The sequence below is a fragment of the Ursus arctos genome, unplaced genomic scaffold, assembly GCF_023065955.2.
Source record: "Ursus arctos isolate Adak ecotype North America unplaced genomic scaffold, UrsArc2.0 scaffold_16, whole genome shotgun sequence".
Classification (NCBI taxonomy): domain Eukaryota; kingdom Metazoa; phylum Chordata; class Mammalia; order Carnivora; family Ursidae; genus Ursus; species Ursus arctos.
The window spans coordinates 23745376-23772361 of record NW_026622830.1 but is presented as its reverse complement, the minus strand read 5'-3'; the positions used below and the strand labels follow the sequence as shown (position 1 = coordinate 23772361).

The 26986-nt window shown below is 38.4% G+C and overlaps 1 protein-coding gene across 1 annotated transcript in view; it reads left to right on the top strand.

Annotated features, from left to right (window-relative positions):
- Positions 1-26986, top strand: part of ITCH (itchy E3 ubiquitin protein ligase) — a 126201-nt gene that overhangs the window by 27149 nt on the left and 72066 nt on the right. The window contains exons 3-4 of the mRNA XM_026503324.4: positions 11474-11564; positions 23479-23620. Of these exons, the coding sequence (XP_026359109.2) occupies positions 11495-11564; positions 23479-23620 (212 nt within the window). The 5' untranslated portion in view covers positions 11474-11494. The remainder of the gene's footprint in view (positions 1-11473; positions 11565-23478; positions 23621-26986) is intronic.

The window sequence follows — 26986 nt, the reverse complement described above, 5'->3', positions numbered from 1 at the left end:
CTAGAGTTTATTACTTTTTTAAGATTTTATTTATTTGACAGAGAGAGAGAGCACAAGCAGGGGGAGTGGCAGGCAGAGGGAGAGGGAGACCAGGACCCTCAGATCACAACCTTAGCTGAAGGCAGATGTCCAACCACCTGAGCCACCCAGGCGCCCCTTTTGCTAGAGTTTAGAGGGAATTTGAAACGGGATTCAGATGTGCATGTGTAATCTATCATTTTGTAAAAGACCTTTCTCCACATATTTCATTTTTCTCTTTTTGTTGATTTCCTGCATTCTTTTGGATTTATATGTTTTTTTCTCTCAAATCTCTTTTCTCCATACTGGTTTGGAATTTGTGCACTCTGTTTTTAATTTTTTACTGCTTCCTTTTGAAATTTTAACTTGCATATATATATATATATTTTTTAAAGATTTTATTTATTTATTCGACAGAGATAGAGACAGCCAGCGAGAGAGGGAACACAAGCAGGGGGAATGGGAGAGGAAGAAGCAGGCTCATAGTGGAGGAGCCTGATGTGGGGCTCGATCCCGCAACGCCGGGATCACGCCCTGAGCCGAAGGCAGACGCTTAACCGCTGTACCACCCAGGCGCCCCTTAACTTGCATATTAACTTCACGAAAGTTAATCGGTATCTTTGCCTTGCTGAGCCATAGAAAGATCTTAGAAATAAACTCCAGTTATCTTCATTCCTGTTTTTCATGCCGTTACTCAGTATTTTAGCTTTGTATTTTTAAATCCCCAAATTAGACATTCTTTCATGTATTTTATATTTATCTAATGTTTACCACTTTCTTAGTCACTTTTGTGTCTTGAGTTGCAGAACTTCCTTTAAAAATCATTGTCTTTGGGGCGCCTGGGTGGCTCAGTCGTTAAGCGTCTGCCTTCAGCTCAGGGCGTGATCCTGGAGTCCTGGGATCTAGCCCCATATGGGGCTCCTCCAGGAGCCTGCTTGTGTTCCCTCTCTGGCTGGCTGTTTCTGTCTCTGTCAAATAAATAAAATCTTAAAAAAAAAAAGAGAATCATTGTCTTTATTCCTGAAGTACATCCTTTAGAATTATAACTTCTTGGCCTTTAAGCTAAAATCAGGTGTAGAATTTCTTCTAGTGAGGGTCCATTGGTGGTAAAATATTTTAGCCTAGAAAATTTAAAAAATTCCCTTAATTTTTTTTGTTCTTGTCTTAAACAGCTTTATTGATACATAGTTCACACACCATATAATATACCCATTTAAAATGTACAGTTAAGTGACTTCTAGTATATTCAGTGTTGTATAGTGATCACAACAATCAGTCTTAAAACATGATTACCTCAAAAAGGAATCTCTGCATCTCTTAGCTCTCACCCCAAATCCCACATCTGCTCAGCCCTAGGCAACCAATGATCTACTTACTATCTCTATAGATTAGTTTACTCTGGACATTTTGTGTAAATGGAATCATTTAATATCTGGTCCTTTGTGACTGGCTTCTTTCACTTAGAGTACTATTTTCAGGGTTTGTGATACAGATTTTACCAGTGCTTCATTTCTTTTTATTGCTGAATAATATTCCATTGTATGAATATACCACATTTTAAAAATCCGTTCATTATTTAATGGACATTTGGGTTGTGTTTTCTATTATGAATAATGCTGTGAACATGCATGTGCAGGTTTTTGTGTAGCCATATGTTTTCATTTCTCTTGGGTGTATCCCTAGAGAAGAATTGCTGTATCATGTGGTAATTCAGTGTATTACTTGTTGAGGAACCACAGAACTCTATTCCATTGCAGCTGCACCATTTTACATTCCCATTAGCACTGTATGAAGGTTCTAAGTTATGTATATTCTCATCAAGAGTAGTTATTGATCATTTTGATTATAGCCATCCTAATAGGTGTGAAGTGGTATCTCATTTTGGTTTTGGTTTGCATGTCTTTGATGATTAATGATGTTGAGTATCTTTTCATGTGCTTATTGGTCATTCGTGTGTCTTTGGAAAAATGTCTATTTAGGTATTTTGCCAATACTGCTTGTGAGAGTTCTTTATGTATTTAGATACTTTTGTCAGATATATATAATTTACAAAAATTATCTTGCATCTTGTGGGTTGGCATCTCACTTTTTTTTTTAAAGATTGATTTATTTAGAGTGTGTGCACGTGCTCGGTCCTGTGTGCCTGCGCTTTGGGGGAGGGGCAGAGGTTGAGGGAGAGAGAGAATCCCAAGTAGAATCCCTGCTGAGTGGGGATTGCTACATGGGGCTCAGTGTGAGGGGCTTGATCTCACGACCTTGAGATCATGACCTGAGCTGAAATCATCTGTTGGAGGCTTAACCAACTGAGCCACCCAGGCTTCTCACTTCTTGATGGTGGTTTTGAAGCACAAAAATTTGAACTTTTAATTTATATCCAGTTTATTTTGCTTTTGCTTTTGCTTTTATATCTGGTTCTGTTTGAATTTTAGTTTGTTTGTTTTTTTCCTTTAAAAAAATGCCATTGGGATTTTGAATGGGATTGCACTGGATCTGTAAATCTTTCAAACCATGAATATGGCTGTCCTTCCATTTATTTGTGGCTTCTTTTATTTCTTTCAGCAGAGTTTTGTAGGTTTTTAAAGAATATTTTATTTATTTATCTGAGAGGGAGAGAGACAGCGTGAGAGAGAGAGAGGGAGCACGACCGAGAGAGAAGGAGAGGGAGAAGCAGACTCCCCACGGAGCAGGGAGCCAGATGTGGGGCTCAATCCCAGGACCCTCGGATCATGACCTGAGCCATAGGCAGATGCTTAACCGACTGAGCCACCCAGACACCCCGAGTTTTGTAGTTTCCATCTCCTTGGTTAAGTTTATTCCTAAGTATTTTATTCTTTCTCGTTCTTTTGGAAGTGGGGATTGTTTTATTTATTTATTTTTTCTGGCCTGATTGCTCCGGCTAGGACTTACGTTGAATAGAAGCGGTGGGAGTTGGCATTCTGTCTTGTTCCTAGTATTAGAAGATAAGCTTTTAATTTTTCACCACTGAGTGTGATATTAGTTGTGAGCTTTTCATGTATACCCTTCATTTTGTTGAGGTGATTTTCTTCTATTCCTAGTTTGACAGTTTTTATCATGAAAGACTATTGAATTTTGTCAGATGCTTTTTTTTATATCAGTTGTGATAATCATGTGTTCTTTAGCCTTACTTCTTTTAATTATAACACAATGATTTTTATATGTTGGTCCATCCTTGCAACCCAGTGATGAATCCCACTTGGTCATAGTGTAGTAAGCCTTTTAATACGCTGTTGAATTTGGTTTGCTAGTATGAAAAACTGGAAGTGTTCTGGAAATCAAATTCTTCTCCCTCTTCGTGGTTTCTTTTCTTCTCTTCTCTCTCTCTCTTTTTTTTTTTTAGGATTTATTTATATATCTTAGAGCACGTGCGTGCAGGGGGAGGGGCAAAGGGAGAGGGAGAGAGAATCCTCAGACAGACTGTCCACTGAGCATGAGCCAGGAGGCTGAGATCATGACCCTGAGCCCAAAATAAGAGTCCAACACTTAACCGACTGAACCACCCAGGTGCCCCCCACTTCATGGTTTCTTATTGCTGCTCATTGTGGTGGTTTGCTTATTCAGTGACATTTCCAAAATAATTTTGTATAGTCTGTACTCTTTGTCATGTATGCCACTGAAGTCTGTTCTGTTAGATTAGTGGTCAGCTAGTGATTTGACGGATATCCTTAAAAACTTGGAACCAAACCCCCCCTCCCCCAAACACTAGCATGTTTGCAGATTGGCTGTGTTTGGACACTCCTGTGCTTAGCCGGGCAATTTAAAACTGTCTTAGCCTTTCCTTCCTGCTTGCATGGAGCCTGAAGGTCTCTATCAGAGTTAAGAGCCAAGATCTTCTCCTCCCGGCCCTTCTGAGCATGCATCCATCCACCCCTGGGCCTTTGCATGGACTTCTAGGTTTAATATAATACCCAAGAGTTTTTCAAAGCCCTCATTCCCCCAAATGTCTTGTTCTCTAGTCTCTTCCTTCCCAGTCTTTTCAGTTTATCTATTGTGTGCCCCACCTATTATCCCTTGCCCAGGGTGGCAGTGGTTAATACATTTGCTTTTAAATTCTTTTGACAGACACTGCCTGGGAAGCTATCTCAACCCTAAGGAAGCTCCCAGGCAGGGAGAACAAAGGCAAGAGAAGTTCTTGAGCCAGTCCTTCATGTAACTTCTAGACAGGTCAAAACATAGAAACACAGTTCTTTTGTATGGGTCCAACTTAATTTTTTTTTACATATGGTCTGGCAGTTGTCTCAGCACCATTTGTTGAAGAGATGGCAGTGAATTTTTAGATATGACACCAAAAGCACAATCCGTGAAAGACAAAACTTAGAAATTGGACTTTATTAAAATGTACTATGAGATATTGTGATTTTATAATAAAAAAAATATGTATGTTTTTCAATCCTGTTCCTGACACAGAGCTCCTAAAACGCTTGGAATTCCCTGAGTGATAAGGGTGATAAAGGTGTCTTTTGTTATGTTAATGAGGTGACTTTTAGAAGATGTCTTAAGGATGGAAGCTGGTTGCCCTTGCAGGCAACCATGTGATTAGAGATTGGGGAACTTTCAGTCCTGTCCCTGTCCCTGTCGGTTCCCCACCCCCCTCCATGAGGAGAGGGCTGGAGATCTGAGTTCAGTTGATAATGGCCAGTGACTTAATCAGCCACACCTATCCATAAAAATCTAAAAGGATGGGGTTCAGAGAGCTTCCAGGTTGGTGAATACAGGAAGATTTGGGGAGAGTGGTGCACTGGCTGAGGACCTGGTTGCTTCACACCTTTTCCCCATACCTTGTCCTATGCATCTCTTTCATCTGGCTGTTAGTGATATCCTTTTATAATAAACTGGTAATCTAGGAATCTGTGAGCCACTCTAGCAAATTAATCAAACCCAAGGAGGTAATCATTAGAATCTGCAGTCTATAGCTGGTTAGTCAGCACAAGGACTTGGGACTAGCATCTGAAGTGGGATGGGGGAGCTTGTAGGACTGATCACTTAACCTGTGGGATCTGACACTACCTCTGGGTGGATACTGTCAGAATTAAGTTGTAGGACACCCAGCCGGTGTCGGAGAATTGCTTGTTGGTGTGAGGAAACCATCCCCATCCACCACATACACCCACATTTTGGAACCTTTACATTGCTGAGAGAATGAAAGGAGAAGCCATAGGCTGTGAGAAAATATTTGCGAAACACAGATCTGGTAAAGGACTTGTTCCTAAAATACATAAAGAATTCTTAAAATGTAATAATGTGAAAACAAGTAAAAAATGAGCAAAAGATCTGAAGAGATACCCCACCAAACAATGTACATAGATGCCAAGTAAGCATATGAAAAGACCTTCAACATCATGTCATGAGAATTGCAAATTAAACCATCAGTGAAATATTACTGCACGTCTATTAGATTGGCAAAATTTTGAAAAACTAATAATACCAAATGCTGGTGAAGATATGGAACAATAGGAATTCTTTTTTTTTTTTTAAGATTTATTTATTAGAATGAGAGCAAGCATGGGGAGGATGTAGGGGAGAGGCAGAGGGAGAGGGAGAAGGAGACACCCCCCCCCACTAAGCAGGGAGCCCAGCCTGGGGTCAATTCCAGGACCCCCTGAGATCACTACCTGAGCTGAAGGCAGACACTTAACTGACTGAGCCACCCAGCCGCCCTAGGAATTCTCCTTCAATCCTAGTAGGAATGCAAAATGGTACAACTACTTTGGAAGACCATTTGGCAGTTTCTTACAGGGTTAAAACATAGGCTTACCATTATTCAGCATTGTATACCTATTTATTCAGTTGAATTAAAAACTTAAGTCCACAAATAACCTGTACATGAATATTTATAGCAGCTTTTTTCATAATTGCCCCAAACTGGAAGCAAGCAAGATGTCCTTTGATAGGAAAATGGATAAACTGTGGTATAAACATACAATGGAATATTGTTCGGCAATTAAAAAAAAGAGTTGTCAAGCCATGAAAAAGGATGGAGGAACCTTTAGTAATATTGCTGAGTGGAAGAAAGCGATCTGAAAAGGCCCCAAATTGTATGGTTCCACCTACCTGACATTCTGAAAGAGGCGAAACCTTTTAAGATGTTATTTTTTTTAAAGATTTTTTTTTTTAATTTGTTTATTTGACAGAGATAGCCAGCGAGAGAGAGAACACAAGCGGGGGGAGTGAGAGAGGAAGAAGCAGGCTCCTAGCAGAGAAGCCTGATGTGGGGCTCGATCCCAGAACGCTGGGATCACGCCCTGAGCTGAAGGCAGACACTTAACGACTGCGCCACTCAGGTGCCCCTAAGATGTTATTTTTAAGTAATCTTTACACCCAATATGGGGCTTGAATTTGCAACCCTGAGATCAAGAGTCTCTACTGACTGCTCAAGCATGCTCTACGGACTGAGCCAGCCAGGCACCCCTGGACTTATTTACTTACTTTATTTATTTTTATTTTTAAAAATTTTAGGGGCACCTGGGTGGCTTAGTCATTAAGCATCTGCCTTCAGCTCAGGGCGTGATCCCGGCATTCTGGGATGGAGCCCCCCCCATCAGGTTCCTCCACTGGGAGCCTGCTTCTTCCTCTCCCACTCCCCCTGCTTGTGTTCCCTCTCTCGCTGGCTGTCTCTCCCTGTCAAATAAATAAATAGAATCTTTAAAAAAAATTTTTTTTAGTAATTTTTTAAATGATTTTATTTTTAAGTAATCTCTGTACCCAGCGTGGGGCTTGAACTCACCACTTCAAGATCGAGAGTCACATGCTACAGTGACTGAGCAGCCAGGTACCCCTGGACTTCTTTTTTTAAATTGAAGTATAGTCGACACACAATGTTACATTATTTTCAGGTATACAACATAGTGATTTGACAGCTCTATATGTTTTACTATGTACACCACAGGTGTAGCTGCCATCTGTCACCATACATCACTATTATAACACCATTGATTTGTTCCCTATGCTGTACCTTTCATCTCCATGACTTACTCATTTCATAACTGGAAGTCTGTACTTCTCACTTTCTTTGCCCATTTTGCCTGTCTCCTCACTCTCGCCCCTCTGGCAACCACCAGTTTTTTCTCTGTATTTATGGGTCTGCTTCTGGTTTTTTTGTTTGTTCATTTGTTTTGTGTTTTATATTCCACATGTAAGTGATATCATATGGTACTTGTCTTTGTCTGACTTACTTCATGCAGCATAATACCCTCTAGGACCAGCCACGCGCTTATAAATGGCAAGATCCTTTTTTTTTTTTTTTTAATGGCTAAAACTCCATTGTGTATATATACCACATCTTTATCCATTCATCTACTGATGGGCATGTAGGTTGCTTCCATATTTTATCTATTGTGAATAATGCTGCAGTAAACATAAGGGTGCATATATATATTTTTGAATTAATGTTTTCAGTTTTCTTGGGTAAATACCCAGTGGTGGAATTACTGAATCATGGTATTTCTATTTTTAATTTTTTGAGGAACCTCCATACTGTTTTCCACAGTAGCTGTACCAATTTACATTCTTACTAACAGTGCACAGGGTCCCTTTTCTCAGCATTCTTGCCAATACTTCTATTTCTTGTATTTTTGAAACTAGGTATTGTGATGGGTGAAATTGTGGACTTAAAAAATAAACAAAACTTCCAGAATATTCCAGGCACTGATTAACAGGGTAGAAAAGGTGCCTACTTTTGTGGACTTTAGAGTGAATAAAACAGAAAAGTTTCAGTGATGTCATAGAAAGTGATAGGATAGCTACTTTAGGTTGGATAAGTCTAGACAGATCTCTCTGAGGAGGTGATATTTAACTTGAAGCCTGAATACAAGATGTTAGCTATTTTTTTTTTAAAAAGATTTATTTATTTATTTGTTTGAGAGAGAGCGAGCTTGTGCATGAGCTGGAGGAGGGGCAGAGGAAGAATCCTCAAGCAGACTCCCCACTAAGCCATGTGGGGCTTGACCCCAGGACCCCAAGATCATGACCTGAATGGAAATCAAGAGCAGGATGCTTAACCAACTGAGCCACTCAGGTGCCCCTATTTAAAGATAGAGGAAAAAGCATTCCCCACAAAGGGAACAGTTAGGTACAAAGGCTGTAAGGCTGGAATGACCTAGTGTGTTTGAGAAATAGAAAGAAAGCACACTTTTAGTGGGTAAGGGGGAGAATGATAGGAGGTAAGATCAGAGAGTCAGTCATGGGTAGAATGGAGTCAGGCATGTGTAAACCAGGGGAAGGAGTTTGGATTCTGTTTTAACTGAAGGAGGTTACTGAGTATTTAAGCAGAGTAAAATATGATCTAACTTATTTTTTTTAAAGATTTATTTATGAGAGAGAGAGAGAGAGAGCACAAGCAGGGGGAGCTGCAGAGGGAGAGGGAGAAGTATACTCCCTGCTGAGCAGTGAGCCTGACAACGGGGCTCAATCCCAGGATCCTGGATCATGATCTGAGCCAAAGGCAGACGCTTAAACGACTGAGCCAGACTGAGCCACCCAGGCACCCCGATCTAACTTATTTTTAAAAGAGTACTCTAGTTGCTGTGGGGAGAATGTTGGGACGGGGAGGGAGCCAGAGCCGGGAGCAAGTGCTGAAGCAGGGAGACCATTTTTATGACTTCTGTTAATTTGTTGACAAGGAAGGAGTGGGTGTTTGTAGCTTGGACTAGGATGCTTAAGAAGAGAAGGAGAAAAGTATCTATATAGTAGGGTATGTTTAGAACTTATTGAGGGAAAGATAATGCCCATATGTTTAGCTTGAGCAATTGGATGGATGACGTGCTATTGAGGCCAGGGTGAGTGTGAAATTTAGTCATTTTAACCAGGTAGGTAGGCAGTTGTAAGTAATGGTCAAACCTAAGGGTCTGGAGCTCAAGGGAAAAGATGGGACTTGAAGTGTAGATTCTCTATTATATCTACTCTCTCTATCCTGTTTTAAAAATTGTGCAAATCATCTGTGATACATGCTTTCTTTTAAAAACCTCACACAATACATAATAAAACCAAAGATCCCCATGACCACCTTCTTTATATATTCCTCTCCTCCACAGAGGTAACCACTGTGACCAGTTTCGGATGTATACTTTTTCTGCATTTATTTATATGTACCTATAGGAATATATAGTTTGTTTTTGTTTGCAAAAATAACACCATATTGTATATATTTTGTAACTTAAATATTCTTGTAATCATTTAATTTCAGTCATTAATAAGTTACTTGTTTTAATGGCTGCATAGTATTCTGTTCTATGGTATGAATATGTGATTTAACTGGTTGCCAGTTGATATTTAAGTGGTTTCTTTAGGTTTTATTTTTTGCTATTATACGTCTGATGATTGTAATTTTTCTTATTAAAATACTTGATATATAAAATATGTATGAGTTCATAAATTATTAAAATTACCAGCATGTTTTTGTAGAGCATCTCTTTCGACTACAGTGATTCTCTGTAATTATCTGGAGAGAATCAGTGTTCCTGAAAATGTAGTGTGTACTTTCATGAATCTTTTCTGTATGAAGTTAATTTGAGTTTTTAAAATATATTTTATTTCTGTAGAGATCTTAAATTTATTTTCTTTGCAACTTTGTAATTAATGTTAACTTAGAATAATTAATCTGTGCCATATTATAAAAAAGGATATTTTTCCAGCAATAAATTGTTGATACACATCAGCAACTAGAATAGTAGTTTATCATGCAGATGTTGGACTTCATTTGGTGTCTCTTGATTTACTTGTCTTGATGTCATAGTACTGTTACATACATTCTTTGGGTATTGAGGAGAAGGTAATAACTGTACAGAATGTTGTAATGATGTCTTTGAGGACCTTTTGTATTACAAGCACTTTGAATCAGAAGAATATCCTGGGACGCCTGGGTGGCTCAGTTGGTTAAGCGTCTGCCTTTGGCTCGGGTCATGATCCCAGGGTCCTGGAATCAGGTCCCACATTGGGCTCTCTGGTCAGCGGGGAGTGTGCTTCTCTCTCTCCCTCTACCCTTCCTTTCTGCACATGCTAAGGTGCCTTTTAATTTATTAATTTTTAAATTATTTCATCAAACCTATATAAATGTTTGCTATGTGTCAGGCACTGTTTTGGGCTTCTGGCTTTCATCAGTGGACAAAACAAAGATCTCTGCTCACATGGAGTTAATATTCTGGCCTAGAAAGTTGAAACCAATAAACTTAACAGCCAAGTAAATTACTTAGTGTGTCAGAAGGTGATATATTCTGTAGAAGGAAAAAAAAGTGACAAGGGAGGTGGAGCAGACTGAAATATTGTCAAGAGAACAAGTAAAACAAAAGTTCTGAGGCTAGAATGTGCTGGCATATTTGAGGAATAATAAGGAGATAAGTGCCTGGGTAGGTTAGGAGAGTAGAAGGAAGTAAGATCAGCAAGTTGGGAGCAGGGGTAGCATGGGTCATTTAAGGTCATTGTATTGATCTAGGCTTTTACTCTGGGTAAAATGGAAGCCTTTGCAAGGTTCTGAACACTTTATTTTTTTTATTTTTAAAGATTTTACTTATTAGAGCGAGAGAGAACACAGGCAAGTGCAGGGCAGAGGGAGAGGGAGAAGAACGCTCCCCGCTGAGCAGGGAGTCCGACATGGGTCTGGATCCCAGGACAGTGGGATCACGACCTCAACCAAAGGCTGTGTTCAGAATAGGCACTGAAGCTAGGCGCCAGGTAGAAACAGGGAGACTTGTTGATAATTGGAGTAACTTAGGAGGGAGGCATAATCCAGGAAAAAAAGTCAGGCTCTCAGAAACCACTGTGAACAGATCGATAGTAGAGTTGGTGAGAAATGGTTGGATTCTGGATATATTTTGCAGATAGAGAGTGTTACTGGCAGATACGAAGGGAAGTGAAAAACAAAGGCAGGATGACTCCAAGGTTTTTAGCCTGAGGATCTGAAAGGATGGAGTTGTTATCAGAAGTTCAGTTTGATGTGTGAAGTTTGGGAGGGTTGTCTTTTAGATGCCTAAGTGAACTTGTTTGGAGTTGGGATAGAAATATAGTTGGGACTCACTGGTGTATATATATATAGATGACATTTAAAGCCATAACACTGGATGATATCCTTGAGGAAATGGGCATAGAGAGATAAGAGGGAACCAGGAACTGAGCCCTAGGGCACTCCAACATTAAGAGAGGGGGAGAAAACAGGAGGGATTGTCAAAGGAGCCTAGGAACAATCAGGGAGGTAGGACAAACCTAGAGAATGTGTCTTGGGAGCTCCAGGAAGAATGTGAACCATAGAAGAAGGAATGATAAGCTATGTCATTTTGTTGATAGGTTAGGCAGGATGAATACTAGAATTGAAAATTTTATTTAGCAATGTTAAGGACACTGTTATTGTGTGGTCTTCAGTAAGACATGGAAATAGCCTGGTTAGCACTATACATATTTTTTATATGGGATCTTTTCATGTTTACAGTGTCTCTTTTTCAATGCTCAGATTTGCCGTCCTGTTGGTGGTATGTCTGGCAGTGGATCACAGCTTGGTTCAATGGGTAGCCTGACCATGAAATCACAACTTCAGATCACTGGTAAGTCTTAAAAAGATCTACTGCTATAATTTTTCCCCCAATATAAAAAATGATCTTAAGAAAATCTTCAGTGGCTCTTTTATATCAGGTGTTGAATTAATATTTGCTTAATGAATGAATGAACAGAATGTTTAGTTGTATAAAAATTATGTTTTTATTTCAGGATATTCTTGAGTATTTTGCAGGTTTTATTTTTTCTCTCCTATTAAACATTGGTGTCTGGGCAGTTGCTATTATTTTTTGTTTTGTATTAACAGCCTTAAGAGGTAATTCACATACCACATAGTTTATTTATTAGAGGGTCACTGATCCTTAGTATGTTCACATTGTTGTATCACAGCCACCACATTCAATTTTAGAAACCTCTACCCATTACTGGAATACTTCCCATGTCCCCTAGCCACCCTCAGCCCTAAGCAACCACTAATCTGCTTCCTGTCTGTAGATTTGCCTATTCTGGATCTCTCACATAAATGGAATCATAAACTGTATGGCTTTTTGTTTCTGATTTTTTCCACTTAGCATGTTTTCACGGTTCATCTGTATTGTAGCATGCATTAGTATTTCATTTCTTTTTATTGCCAAAGAATATTAAATGTATGAACGTACTACATTTTATTTATCCATTTATCAGTTGATAATGTTTGGGTTTTTTCTACTCTTTAGCTATTATGAATAATGCTATGAACATTTGTGTACAAGTTTTTGTGAAGGTTTGTCTTTTCAGTTCTCTTGAGTATATACCTAGGAGTGGAGTCCCTGGGTCATACAGTATATATGTTTCACTTTGTGAGGAATAATTCCAAATTATTTTTCAGAGCATCCACACCATTTATATTCCCATCAGCCATGTATGAGGGTTCCAGTTTCTCCACATCCTTGCCAGTTCTTGTTATCTGTCTTTTTGATTATAGACATCCTAGTGAATATGAAGTGGTATGTCACTGTGGGTTTGATTTGCATTTCTGTGGTGGTTAATGATGTTGAACATCTTTTCATGAGCTTATTGGCCATTTGTATATCTTTTTTGGAGAAACGTCTGCTATTACTTAACTAATATCTCTTTCTTTCTTTCTCTAACCATACTAACCAAGTATATCCCTTTCATATTAGTATTCCTAATGTTCTGATACGCTATTTGTTATATTACATTCCTGCTCAAAAACTTTTAGGCCTTCTATTTGGCTATAGTATAGAATTTCTGTAGCCAGGGCTGGGAGCTTTAACAGTCTGGCTCCATATGGTCTCTTTGTAGGTATTTATATATGAATTATTTGGTGAGTCACCAGAGTTTTTTCAGACATGCGTGTGTCTGTATCACACAGTGAAACCTTAATCTTTATCCTTTTAATGGCATTTATTTCTTATAGAACAATTTTCTCTGTATAGTATTTCAGCTTTTTAAAAATTTTTATTTATTTATTTTAGAGAGAGAGCACATGAGCGGGTGGGGGGGTGCGGTGAGCAGAGGAGAAAGAATCTCAAGCGGACTCCAGGAAGGCACAGAACCCAACGCAGGGCTCGATCTCACTGAATTCATGACCTAAGCTGAAACCAAGAGTTGGATGCTCAACTGACTGAGCCACCCAGCCACCCCAGTATTTTAGCTTTTATTACACCTGTCTTTTTTTAAATTAAGATTTTATTTATTTATTTGAGAGAGAGCACAAGCAGGTTGAGGGGCAGAGGAAGAAGCAGATTCCCTACTGAGCAGGGAGCTCGGTACAGGGCTTGATTCTGGGACTCTGGGATCATGACCTGAGCCGAAGGCAGATGTTCAACTGACTGAGCCACTCAGGAGCCCCCTTATTACACCTGTCTTATATCTACTTCTGGATTATGAATATTAGGCCATAAACCATATCCTTATTATTATCTTCCTCAAAACCTTAAAGTGATTGAATTATATAAAAATAACACTTTTATAAGGTGACAGCATCTTAATTTATTTTGGGGGATTCCTTCACTGTAGTCTTTCCTTAGCAATGTCTGATTCTCAGTGAAAGATATTAATATTGCTTTGTTAAGTAGCATTCTGATTGTTTTCCCCTGCTCCCCATCCTGAGGCCAGCCTGAGTAGTTGATTTAAATTGAGCCAGCTTCTTATTACTTTTCTTTTTTGGGGGCAGATTAATGTTGAAACCTTTGATTGGAGTGATCTTTAAAAAAAAAACCTTACCTTTTCAGGTTACATAAGTAATGCACGTGTTTTTTTTTTTTTTTTTTTTTTTTAATGATTTTTTATTATATTATGTTAGTCACCATACAGTACATCCCCGGTTTCTGATGTAAGGCTCGATGATTCATTAGTTGTGTATAACACCCAGTGCACCATGGAATACGTGCCCTCCTTACTACCCATCACCAGTCTATCCCATTCCCCCACCCCCCTCCCCTCTGAAGTCCTCAGTTTGTTTCTCATATTCCATAGTCTCTCATGTTTCATTCCCCCTTCTGATTACCCCCCCCTTTCTTTATCCCTTTCTTTCCCTACTGATCATCCTAGTTCTTATGTTCCATAGATGAGAGAAATCATATGATAGTTGTCTTTCTCTGCTTGACTTATTTCACTTAGCATTATCTCCTCCAGTGCTGTCCATGTTGTAGCAAATGTTGAGAACTCGTTCTTTCTGATAGCTGAGTAATATTCCATTGTATATATGGACCACAACTTCTTAATCCAGTCATCTGTTGAAGGGCATCTCGGCTCCTTCCACGATTTAGCTATTGTGGACATTGCTAATGCACGTGTTTTTTATTTAAAAACTCAGTAAAATAATAGTCAGGGGTCCTGTTTATCATCTTAGTTCTCAGAGATGATACTGTTATTGCTTTAGGTTTCAATTTATATTCCTTTTGACTTTTTTCTTTGCATACTGTTTATCATATTTGCTATCATCATTATTATCATAGTAGGAAGAACATTTAATAAATGCCTGAATACACCTCAGGAAGACAAAATTCTTGCCATTTATAAGGTTTTAGTCTTGGTTCTACATTTTCTGAGAATGCACAAATACAAGGTAAAAACAATTTAATAAAAACAAACATGAGGATTGGATAAAAATTATGTATTTGGCAAATACATCATTAGATATGAGACAAGTGGAGAGCAGAAGATTATGAGGAGTAATGTGCCAAGTTGAACAGAATCAACTGCTCTTCATAATTCGTTGTTTACTTCTTTGCTTTTAATGCTAGAAACCTCCGATCCAAGTTTTTTGCACAAATCCCTTTAATGACATTGTATTTTTTATTCTGTGTTAATGGGTCAGTTATAGTATGGGTCTTTTTGTTTTTGGTAAGCTTCCTCAGCATCTTTCTAGAATCAAGGAAGGCATAAATATTCAAGTATAAAAAATAAATGCTATGGTATATGGTAATGGCAAGAGGAGAGAACATCTTTGGTCAGGAAAGAGAGAGGTATTTGACCAGAGTTGCTGTGAAAGGAGGTGGTGCTTAAAGCACTGTTACTATTTAAGTGTAGGAAGTTATTTTTAAAAAATGTAGGGGAGTAGAAGGGATCTTTTTAGGAAAGAATATGAGCAAGAGACACGAAGCAGGGAAATGCACAAGACTTCGCCAATGCCCTTAAAAGCGACTGCTGCAGAGTGAGGAGCCATAAGAATTTAGTGGGTGTGGGTCATCTCCTTCAGCTGTGTGTCAGGGCTACAAAAAAAATCATTGCTGGAAGAGATGGAAAGTAATCGGGCTTTTAACCAAGAGTAATCAGTTGTATTTGTGTTTTAGAAAGTTGGTGTGAAAGACTGATAGGAGAATTGAGTGCCAAAGTTAAAATTCTATTTTGTGGTTCTGCTCTAGTTTCTTTTCTTTTCTTTTTTTTTTTTTTTTAAGATTTTATTTATTTGTCAGGGAGAGAGAACACCATTAGGGGGAATGGCAGCCTCCCCTCTGAGCAAGGAGCCTGATGTGGGACTTGATCCCAGGACCCCCTGGGATCATGACCTAAGCTGAAGGCAGATGCTTAACCAACTGAGCCACCCAGGCATCCCCCCCCCTTTTTTTAAGTGGGCTCCACTCTTACTGTGGAGTTCAACACAAATCTTGAATTCATGACCCTGAGATCAAGACCTGAGTTGAGATCAAGAGCCCAGTGCTTAACCAACTGAGCCACCCAGGCGCCTGTCTTTTTCTTTCTTTCTTTTCTTTTTTTCTTTTCTTTTCTTTTTTAAATCCAGTTATTTCAGCACCATTTACTGAAGAGGCTGTTTTTTTCTCCCTTGAGTATTCTTGGCTCTTGTCAAGTATTAGTTGACCTTACATGTTTGTGTTTATTTCTGGGCTCTCAGTTCTGTTCCATTGGTCTGTTTGTCAGTTTTTATGTCAGTACCATACTGTTTTGATTACTGTAGCTTTATTTATTTATTTTTAAGATTTATTTTTAGTCAGAAATGCTATTGGAATCTTGATTAGGTAGTGCACTAAATCTGCATATGGCTTCTTACTCTTATTTTCTTACCTCTTTCAAATTTATTTCTTTTTTTAATTTATTTTTTTAAGTAGGCTCCATGCCCAGTGTGGCTTGAACTCATGAGTCACATGCTCTACCAACTGAGCCAAACAAGTGCCCCTATTTTCTTACCTCCTCTATCATATGTGCACCCATACATACATTCCTGTTAATTATTTGTTTACAATATATTTTGGCTAATTGGTCATCCTCACCTGGTTAAGTGAGGGCAAATAGAAAATTTATTTCAGAGAAACGGCACTTTTTTGTAAGCTGTAACAAAATAGAGGTTTAAAAAATTCATAGTGCTGTTTGTTGATAAATGGGTTGTTTAGGGAACTTGGATATAAGTTTTATTTTATTTTATTTTTTAAAAGATTTTATTTACTTGACAGAGAGATAGAGAACACCATCAGGGGGAATGGCAGCCTCCCCTCTGAGCTGGGAGCCTGGTGCGGGGCGCGATCCTAGGACCCTGGGATCATGACCTGAGCTGAAGGCAGATACTTAACAACTGAGCCACCCAGGCTCCCCTGGATAGAAGTTTTAATTTCACTCAATTCTTTATAAGAGTATCCAAGGAAAGGCAGCGTCACCTTTCCTTTTTGGCATTTACATAGAATAAAAAAGTATAGTATTGGTGGATTCGTAACACTTTTTTGTTTTAAAGATTTATATGAGAGTGACAGAGAGTAAGGGGGATGGCAAAGGGAGATGGAGAGAGAGAATCTCAAGCCGACTCCCTGCTGAGCACAGAGCCTGAGATATGACCCCAGCCGAAATCAAGACTCCGATGCTTAAACAACTGAGCCACCCAGGTGGCCCTGCGTTAGTAACACTTTATATAACTTGAATCTAATTTATGGAAATAACCTGAGTAGCCATTTAGCTGATTCAAGTTTGAGTTGAATAAGAAAGATTGTCTTTTGTGCTTCTCTTTCACATAGATCTAGGTAATTCTTTGAGGTAGTTGCTTTGGGAGCTTCTGTTAGCTTTAGTGATCTGTTCACATTTTAATTGAATATTGTTATTGCATGTCTCTGTACTGTTCTTCGTATTGGTCAGTACCTTTCCTGTGTAGTTTATCAGATGTAAAAGTGATAGCAAAAAATAAATACTTTAAAATGCTTTGACTAGTGTGCCAGTAAAGCTTCTACAGTTAAACTCTTGGGGAAGTCATCTAACTTACGACCCTCAGTTTTAGTTAAGAAATCTATACAGACTAGGGGCGCCTGGGTGGCACAGCGGTTAAGCGTCTGCCTTCAGCTCAGGGCGTGATCCTGGCGTTCTGGGATCGAGCCCCATATCAGGCTCCTCTGCTATGAGCCTGCTTCTTCCTCTCCCACACCCCCTGCCTGTGTTCCCTCTCTTGCTGGCTGTCTCTATCTCTGTCAAATAAATAAATAGAATCTTAAAAAAAAAAAAAATCTATATAGACTAATGACTCCCATCTTCAGGGGAGTTAATGGCCCTGGATTTTAGTCTTGGTTCTGATACTTAATAGTTTTATAACCCTGTGCGTCTCACTAATATCTTTGAGCCTGTTTTCTTAGCTGTGAACTGAGGATATTAACATCTTTGTCACATGGTTGTTGGGAGATAGTGTATGTGAGTTGGAAAACTCCAAAACACTGTATAAGTATAGATTATTCTTTCCCCTATTCCTTATTTCTTTCTCCTTCTAGTATTACTTGTCTAATTTAATATCTTTTTTTAAAGATTTTATTTATTTATTTGACAGAGATAGAGACAGCCAGCTAGAGAGGGAACACAACCAGGGGGAGTGGGAGAGGAAGAAGCAGGCTTCCAGTGGAGGAGCCTTACGTGGGGCTCGATCCCAGAATGCTGGGATCATGCCCTGAGCCGAAGGCAGACGCTTAACGACTGAGCCACCCAGGCGCCCCTAATTTAATATCTTAACAGCAGTCTAAGCTTAAATCTTTTATAAAGTTGGTTGCTTATTTTACATTATCATCCTAATTTTCTTTTTTTTCTTTTTTCTATTCTTCTTTTTGAAGATTTTTTTATTCATTTGAGAGAGAGTGCGAACAAGTGAGAGCATGAGCAGGCGGGAAGGTCAGAGGGAGAGGGAGAGGCAGACTCCTCACTGAGCAGGGAGCCGCACGTGGGGCTTAGTCCCAGGACCCCAGAATCATGACCTGAGCCAAAGGCAGATGCTTAACTAACAGCCACGCAGGCACCCCTCATTCTAATTTTCTTTACGTTTAAAATAGTATAGTCAGTGAATGGCAAGAATGGTAGTTTTTGTGAAAGATTGCTGTTTATGTAAAAATTTAACTTATGGAATGGAAGTGTTAACGTATTATGAGGAGGCTAACTGGTGGATCACATACTTAAAATTTTCTTCACTTCTTTGTCCTTTATTCTTCACATCCCTGTCCGTCATCAGATTCTGCTCATTTTTACGATTGGATTTTTTGGGTCATCTACTCTTTTTCTCTAATTGTATGGCCTGGTCCTTTACCTTGGACATAAGTCTGTTTTCTTATGTTCTTCCCTATCTTTAGCCATTTCTTGTTTGATTACGTTTTACACATAACCTCAGCTATTATTCTGAACTCATTTGTGTTTTTTATTTAATGCTTGCTGTGTGCTAGCATTATACTATGTGGGCAAATAAGTAACTTTGGTATTTCCTAGAACTTTCTTTGCCTCAGTCTTTACTTAGAACTGATCATTTGAGGGGCGCCTGGGTGGCACAACGGTTGAGTGTCTGCCTTCAGCTCAGGGCGTGATCCCGGCATTAAGGGATCGAGCCCCACATCGGGCTCCTCTGCTATGAGCCTGCTTCTTCCTCTCCCACTCCCCCTGCTTGTGTTCCCTCTCTCGCTGGCTGTCTCTGTCTCTGTTGAATAAATAAATAAAATCTTAAAAAAAAAAAAAACTGATCATTTGGAGAGGAGAAACCATCTTGACTTTATTACTAATTGGAATTGAATAATACTGCACTTCCCAAATTTACTAGAAGATTGTAATCTTTGCTTAGATACTAGGAATGCCCTTTTTATTTAAAATTAAAGTTCAGAGTTTATATAAAATTCTATCTAGCCAACACGTAGATCTGCTAGAGAGGCCTCTTGTGGCCTGTCATAACTCTGACCACAAAGTTAGCCTTTGCTTAACTGGTTTTATTTCTTATCAGCTCATACTGCTATTTACGAGGTCTCAGCACCCTTACTTGTTTTACCTTGTTCACTGTAATCTCCCGGTTCCCAAAATAGGTTAGGATAAGCTAAGGATTCACTTTAATTTCTTTATATTTAAATTGTTAGGGTACCAGGGGGCGCCTGGGTGGTTCAGTCGTTAAGCGTCTGCCTTCGGCTCAGGTCATGTTCTCAGGGTCCTGGGATCGAGCCCTGCATCAGGCTCCCTGCTCAGCGGGAAGCCTGCTTCTCCCTCTCCTACTTGCCCTGCTTGTGTTCCTTCTCTCTCTGTGACTCTTGTCAAGTAAATAATAAAAAATTAAAAAAAAATTGTTAGGGTGCCTGGGTGGTGCAGTTGGTTAAGTGTCTAAGCATCCGACTCTTGGTTTTGGCTCAGGTCATGATCTTGAGCCCTGTGTCGGGCTCCATGCTCAGTGGGGAGTCTGCTTGGGACTCTCTCTCCCTCTCCTTCTGCCCACCCCCCCAAAATAAATAAATCTAAAAACATAATAAATTTTCTCAAAGTTTTTTGTACTAGAAAGTTAGGATGAAGAACCAAAGTCAGGTCAAAGCATTGACCTTCGGAAAGGATCAGAAGAACATTAATATAAATTTAAAATTTTTAAAAAAGTTTTTAATTTGAGTAATGTCTGTACCCCATGTGGGGCTTGAACTCATGACCCCAAGATAAGGAGTTGCATTCTCTTCTGACTGAGCCAGCCAGGCGCCCCAGAAGAACATTAATATATGCCATGACACTATATGCAATAGATACTGTATGTGTGTATATAACAGTAAAGCAGGGAAACTTGTTTTCTCCCATGATTAATCATTTGGTTCAACAAATAGATTAAATGTCTCACATTTTTAAATTATTAAATGCTATTGGAATTATAAAGACTGTCCACATCCTTGTCATAACAGGGATTACAGGGTGAGTTAAACTAAAAACCAGTTAACTTACTAAAAGCTGAGACAGAACGAAAAGCTGTAGGAACCATACATAAATATGAAAATGCAATGGAAATGTAGAGGCAGGAGCAATTTAACTTCTTAGGTTTAAAGAAGTATTGAATCAAAAGAGAAGGGGTCACTTATTTCTCAGCAAGTACTGGATTTTATTAGGTAGAAAAGGAAGAAGGTCATTTTGAGTGGAGCTTCCAGAGCAGCACATGAAAATGCATGGTCCTTGTGAGGGACAGCAAACAGCTAAGGGTGGTTAGAATACCAGGGGGGATGGGTGGGATTTGGTATAAGAGGAGGCTGAAAAGGTACATAACAATGTAAAATACCCCAGAGTTTTAATTTCATTTTGCAGGTATTAGAGAAGCATTTGAAAAATATTGACATGATCACATCTGTTTTAGGAAGATAATTCCAGAAGTTGTGAGAGGTTGTAGATGTGAGGTTAAAAACGAAAAATTAGTAGAGACCTTTGCAGTTGCCCAGGTAACAGATGATACTGACTTTTTTTTGGTTCCCTGTCGTACAGTTTACTGTTTTTATTCTTCTAATTTACTCTAGGAATTTACATTTCAGGAAGTAGTAAGTGATCTATTTTCTAATATTAGGACTATAAAGTTTTATGCATTCTAAACTGAGATTTGAGCACTTAATTTCTCTTATTCAGGCTTCCCAAGTGATCCTTGGGCAAACTTTTAAGTTCTTTTGAGTTTGTCTTTTTATGTGTAAAAATTAAGATGATAGTATCCATCTCAGGAGAATAGTCTTGAGTATTGAAATAATAATGTTTTAAGTCTAGACATATAGCAAACACTAACAGTTGATGTTAGTTTCCTTTACCCTTTTTATTTTCCCATTTAAAGTTTCCTAAAATGGTTCTAGTGGGGTTGGGTGGGATTATGTGGCAAAATAACCTTTAAAAGTTTGAATCCTTTTTCTCCCCCCAAGATTTTATTTATTTGACAGAGACCAAACATGCACGCACGCACAGAAGCAGGGGGAGCTGCAGGGAGAGGGAGAGGGAGAAGCAGCCTCCCTGCCGAGGAGAGAGCCTGACATGGGGCTCGATCCAAGGATTCTGGGTTATGACCTGAGCCGAAGGCAGATGCTTAACTGACTGAGCCACCCAGGCGCCCCAAAAGTTTGAATCCTAAAAAACCACTGAGGGCAGATCATTTCCTTCCTGTCAGGCCTACATTGCTTTGTTTTAGGTTTATTCAGTTTCAGAGGATCATAAGAGACCCTGAAATACAGTGGTGAGCTTTGCATAATTGTTCAGGCTGTTTCACCTTTTCTCAGACCAGAAATGTATTAAAAATAAGAGTTTTATATTTTTTCTGTGGCAATCCTATGATTGAATTGTGTTCCGTATTAAGCACTAGAGCATTAATCAGAGATAGGTCTGGTCCCCACTTGAATATTTTCCTTTCTGAAGAAGACTTCTTAATTGTTTATACTTAGATGTCTCACACGTATCTCAAATTTTATACATTCAGTATAATACTCTTGATTTCTTCTTGCCCATGCCATCCCCCTCAAACTTGTTTCTCAGATCTTTTCCATCTTTTTAAATGATACTATCTTCCATCCACTTATTCGTGCTGGAAACCTGAGAGTTATCCTTGCCTCTTCTTTTTCCCAACTTCCTCATGTAATCTAATCCTGTTAGTTCTCCTTAGAAAATATTTATTCCTCCCCATATCCATATTCACCATCCTCGTCCAAACCACTGTCATCTCTTGATTAGATGACTCCTGTAGTCTCTTAACTCCTACTTTTGTTTCCCTTTCATTTTTCCCACAGCAATGGAATGATCTTTGAGTATTAGTCTGATGATCGCTGTATTCTCAGTGCCTCAGATAATACATGATATATGTAGTAGGCACTCAGTAAATTTGTTGAATAGCACTCTTTTACTTAAAATTCCTCAGTGGCTTCTTATTGCCAACTTCAGTGATGTCTCTTGCCGCTCTTTTTCTTCCTTTGACAGATAGTTTTTTTGCTAGTGCATATTGATTTCAAATCTGATTGAACTTTATTATACCAGATATTCCAAAATAATGATGAAGCTCTAATTTATAGAATGTGCATACATTGTTGGAATACTAACCCTATAGCTGGCTTGCATGCTGCCAAAATAAGGCATACAAGTACCAAAGGACAGCAGAACTATGTGGTACTTGTGAAGTCAAGAGATTCATGGCTCCTACCTGGGACTGGACTTATAGGATGCCCAGACCGTCTGTGCTTTGGACTATATATTGAGCTTCTTGGGTAGCTGCTATACAGACTCCTCTAGCAACTCCAAGGAGGCACTGGTATTCTCTGTGCTTTGCTGCTAGAATAGATATCCAGTTGGTAGAATATTTCCATGGCTGTGATCACCTTATTTATGGGTGAGCAGTGAGTTCTCATTTGTAGGAACCATGAGGTGCTCTGCTAGATTCAGATTTACTTGTTACACCTTCCAAGGGGCTTGGACAAGGTTATTTTTTGGCAAAAGTGACTCACTCAAGGGTCTTTGAAGATGATGGAGCCAGTATCTTAAGATGCACTTTATAGGAAGCTCTTGCTAATACGAGGTGTATGAGATACTAAAAATAATCCTGGTTTGTAACTCTCTTCCTCTGGTGGCTTTCCAGCATGCTTAGAATAAAATCCAAATTCCTTATCTGGGCTTACAAAGCTAAATGTGATCTCACTTCATTTACCATACTTTCCTGTTTGCTATATTTTCCTCAGATATGCCAAGTTTTTTTGCTTTTCTCTGGAATGCTCTTCCCACTTCCAGTCTTCTCATGGCTGTCATTTAGATGCTTGCTTAAAAGTGCTTCCTCAGAGGCCTTCCTTACTACCAAGTCATATGCTGCTGTATTAGCCTGTCTTTCAGCACACGGATTTTCTCTAAGTAGGGTATTATTATCTCCCTGAGAGCTAGAGCCTTTTCTGTACTGTGAACTGCTGTATTTACAGTTTAGAGCAGTATCTGGTACATGGTAGGTGTTCAAATATTTGTTGACCAGGTTTGTTTCTTACTTTTTAATTGACATTGGAGTTCTGAGACCATCGATATCGGCATTGGAGGTATATTAATAGTAATTTGGGTGCATGATATGGGGGAAGTACTATGTTTATTTACTAGGTTGGGAGGAAATACAAAGGTCATGACTGAATAACATTAGTAAATAATTTAGAGCAAAACTGCCTCTCTGAGTAAAAGTAATAATGTTCTCTGTAACCTTTATGAAATTGAATTGATTTGAAGGATGAACTAACATCTCAAATATTGAAATATTTTCCCTTTTCTTTTGCCTAGTCATTTCAGCAAAACTTAAAGAAAATAAAAAGAATTGGTTTGGACCGAGTCCTTATGTGGAAGTCACAGTAGATGGACAGTCAAAGAAGACAGAAAAGTGCAACAATACAAACAGTCCCAAATGGAAGCAGCCCCTTACAGTGTAGGTTTGAAAGTATTTTCTATAGTATATTTAGTTTAGTAGGTGAATAGAAATGAAGCTTTAAAAATTTCTCACTTTTCTTTGCTCCTCCTCCTCTTTCATTTTTTTTCCTTCTCCCCTATACCTAGGACTCCTTTCTTTAGTCTCCTTTTTGTTTCTCTTTAGATATTTCTGTTTTTCCATTCTCTACTTTACCTTCTCTAGTTTGGTTGATGATATTATCATTATTGGTACTGAACAGAATCTGGAGAGCCCATGGTCATGGGCCTAGAAAGATTCTTAACAGCTCTTTACTTAAATTAGAGCTATAAGTAGCTCACTTTATTCTTATTTATTTATTTATTTATTTATTTATTTATTTATTTATTTATTTGAGAGAGTGAGAAAGAACTCTCATGAGCTGGGGGGAGGGGCAGACAGAGAGGGAGACTGTTGCGGGACTGGGTCCCAGGACCTTGGGATCATGACCTGAGCTTAAGGCAGATGCTTAATTGAGCCACCAGGTGCCCCGCTCACTTTATTTTTCAGTTTATAAAATAGTTTTGTTTTTGTGTTTTTAATTACAATGTCCACACAGAACCTACACAGGGATTTTCTTCCTTAAAAAAAAAAATTATACGCTTTATTCTATATAACTCTGTTTTTGTACTTTACATAGTATGGTTATTCTAGCTGTATACATACAGATCTAACATACCTTGTATAGTTACATAATATTCCTTAGTAATAATGGACTATCATTCATTTTACTAGCTCCCTGTTATCACTTGGTTTCTAATGTGTTATTACACAGCATTGCAGTATACATCCATGTGCCCGTATGTTGTTTTATCTGTAGAATGCATAGGAGTAGCAGATAGATCAATTTTTAATACTTACTGACAAAGCCCCATGTGTTGGTATTGAACACTCACTAAAGAGAATTACAGATTAATTTTAATGTTTTTACTAAAATGGAAGAAAACATGACATCAACAAATGGATTTCAAAATAATATAGCATATTTAGTTTGGGGACCAACTATATTAAAATGTAGTTCAAAATATAATTCGTTGTTACCACATCAAATACACAAAAATTGTTTTTTATTACCTAACATTTGGAATTCTTGCATTTTTTCCCTTAGAGAAATAAACCAGTGACTAAAGAAAAGTTTTATTTCTAAATGGTGAGATAAGATACTTATGCTCATCACACAATAAATGCTTATGTGTATAGTATTTATTCCTAATAAATGACAAAACAAATTGGATATAGAGAAATTATTCTTTAACATGAATTTTGGATTTCTAGGGTATCTTGATGTACTTTATGATGATTTTGAGCAAATGAGTGAAATTTTAAGAAGTATCATTCTAATGTTTCTCATCTGTATTTCAACAAAGTTTCTTAGACTGTTTTTAATTAATGATCTGTTAGAGATTGTTTCTAAATTTTAAATTAGATGAGTAAAATTTTTTTAAAAAAGCAAATGAAATCTATAAAAGTTCAGAGCCTCCATAACGACTAGAGATGTTCAGCAGAATAATTGAGTATTGACTGAATGCACATCTAGTTTCTCCCAACTGCTGGCTCTGCTCACTAGATGTGCACTTAGACTCTTAAGCTGATAATGATATGCTTTTCTTAGTGGTTTAAAAGTTAAGAAAAAAGAAACTCGCCTTATAGCCCCTTATGATAGTGCTCTTGTTGAGCCCAGATGTTTGGGGGAACACATAGCTCAAGTTTTGAATTTTTAAGTTGCAACGGATTGGTCTGCAATTTTAACATGGCTTCCATAGCAGGCATTCTCTCTAGAATTGAATTGAAGTAATTTAGTTAAGACCATCTTTGACAGTATACTTTATCCTCTCTCAAATTGAAGTAAAAGTAATCATTTCTTTTATTCTATCCCCATTATGAATTCCCAGGTGACTAATGGAAAAATATTTTCTTGATATGTACTGAATGTTCTTCTGAACATAACATCTGAGAATTTTAAAGAGAAAGAATACATTGTCCTTCCCCATCCCCCAAAAGAAGAGGCAGTGTTAAGATGAAAAGTTTTTAGTTTGTTTTAACTAAAAAATGGTGGTGGAAATATGATGATGGGGGGAATAGGCATAGGTAGATTTCTGAGAAAGTGTTTATTTGTCCCCCCAGATTTGATCACCTTTTAGAATGAGATATAGAGAAATTCAAGTTTTTCTAGAATTTTTTAAAAAGATTTTATTTATTTTACTTGACAGAGAAACAGAGCACAAGCAGGGGGAATAGCAGACAGACAGAGAGGGATAAGCAGGCTCCCTGCTGAGCAAGGAGCCTGATGCGGAACTCCATCCCAGGACTCTAGGATCATGACCCGAGCTGAAGGCAGACGCTAAACTGACTGAGCCACCCAGGCGCCTTAGAATTTTTCTTTATAGCATTGAGCCATACTATGGCAGATAATATAGCATTCCTATTTTTCTGATTAATGACTCTGAAATACTTAGTATAAAGTTTATTACAAATTCAAATTTCCCAAAACGTGCTTTGGAAATTAGCATTACAGATAGTTTTTTTGTTTTTTGTTTTGTTTTTGTGTGTTTGGGGGGGGAGAGAGTTGTGGGGGAGAGGGGCAGAGAGAGAGGGAGAGAGAGAATCTTAAGCAGGCTCCACGCTGAGCGTAGTAGAGCCGGATGCAGAGCTCAATCTCATGACCCTGATCATGACCTGAGCTGATGAATTTAAGAGTCAAACACTTAAAGGACTTAGCCACCCAGGTACCCCAGATAGTATTCTTTATTGGCATTTGACAAGGTGTGAGTGAGTCTATATTTGACAGTTATCATGGACACTTTCTTTCTAGCAGTGTGAAACTTGGGGTATCTAATACAATCCTCAAATCATGTAGCTGACTGAAGAACTTTTTTGTTTCTTCTTTTTCCCAAGACTGAGGAACTTTTCAATACAAATTTTAATGTCAGAACTTTGTTCCTATTACAGCCTGCCACTGACTAGCTAGCTGTGCGATTGCTTAACTTCTCTGAATAGCAGTTTCTGTATCTGAAGATGGGGGTGGTAATTCCCATTTCTTAGGGTTGCTGTGAAGATTAAATGATATAACCTCAGGCTTACCATACTACCTGACCTAAAATAAGGATTTAATTTACAAATTAACTTTTTTATACTACTAAAGTAAAATTAGATTTTTAACAGTTTCTAGCATGATAAGCAGTTTTACTTTTATTGATGATACATGCATGATGTTGCCCCTCTAGTTCAACTACAAATGAAAATGATGAGGTGAACATGTAGCATTCAGATGTTTTCCATAAGTTATAGAAAATGGGCAATATTGGTTGTAGAGTAAGCTGTAAGGTCTACAGTTAAAAGATTTCAGAC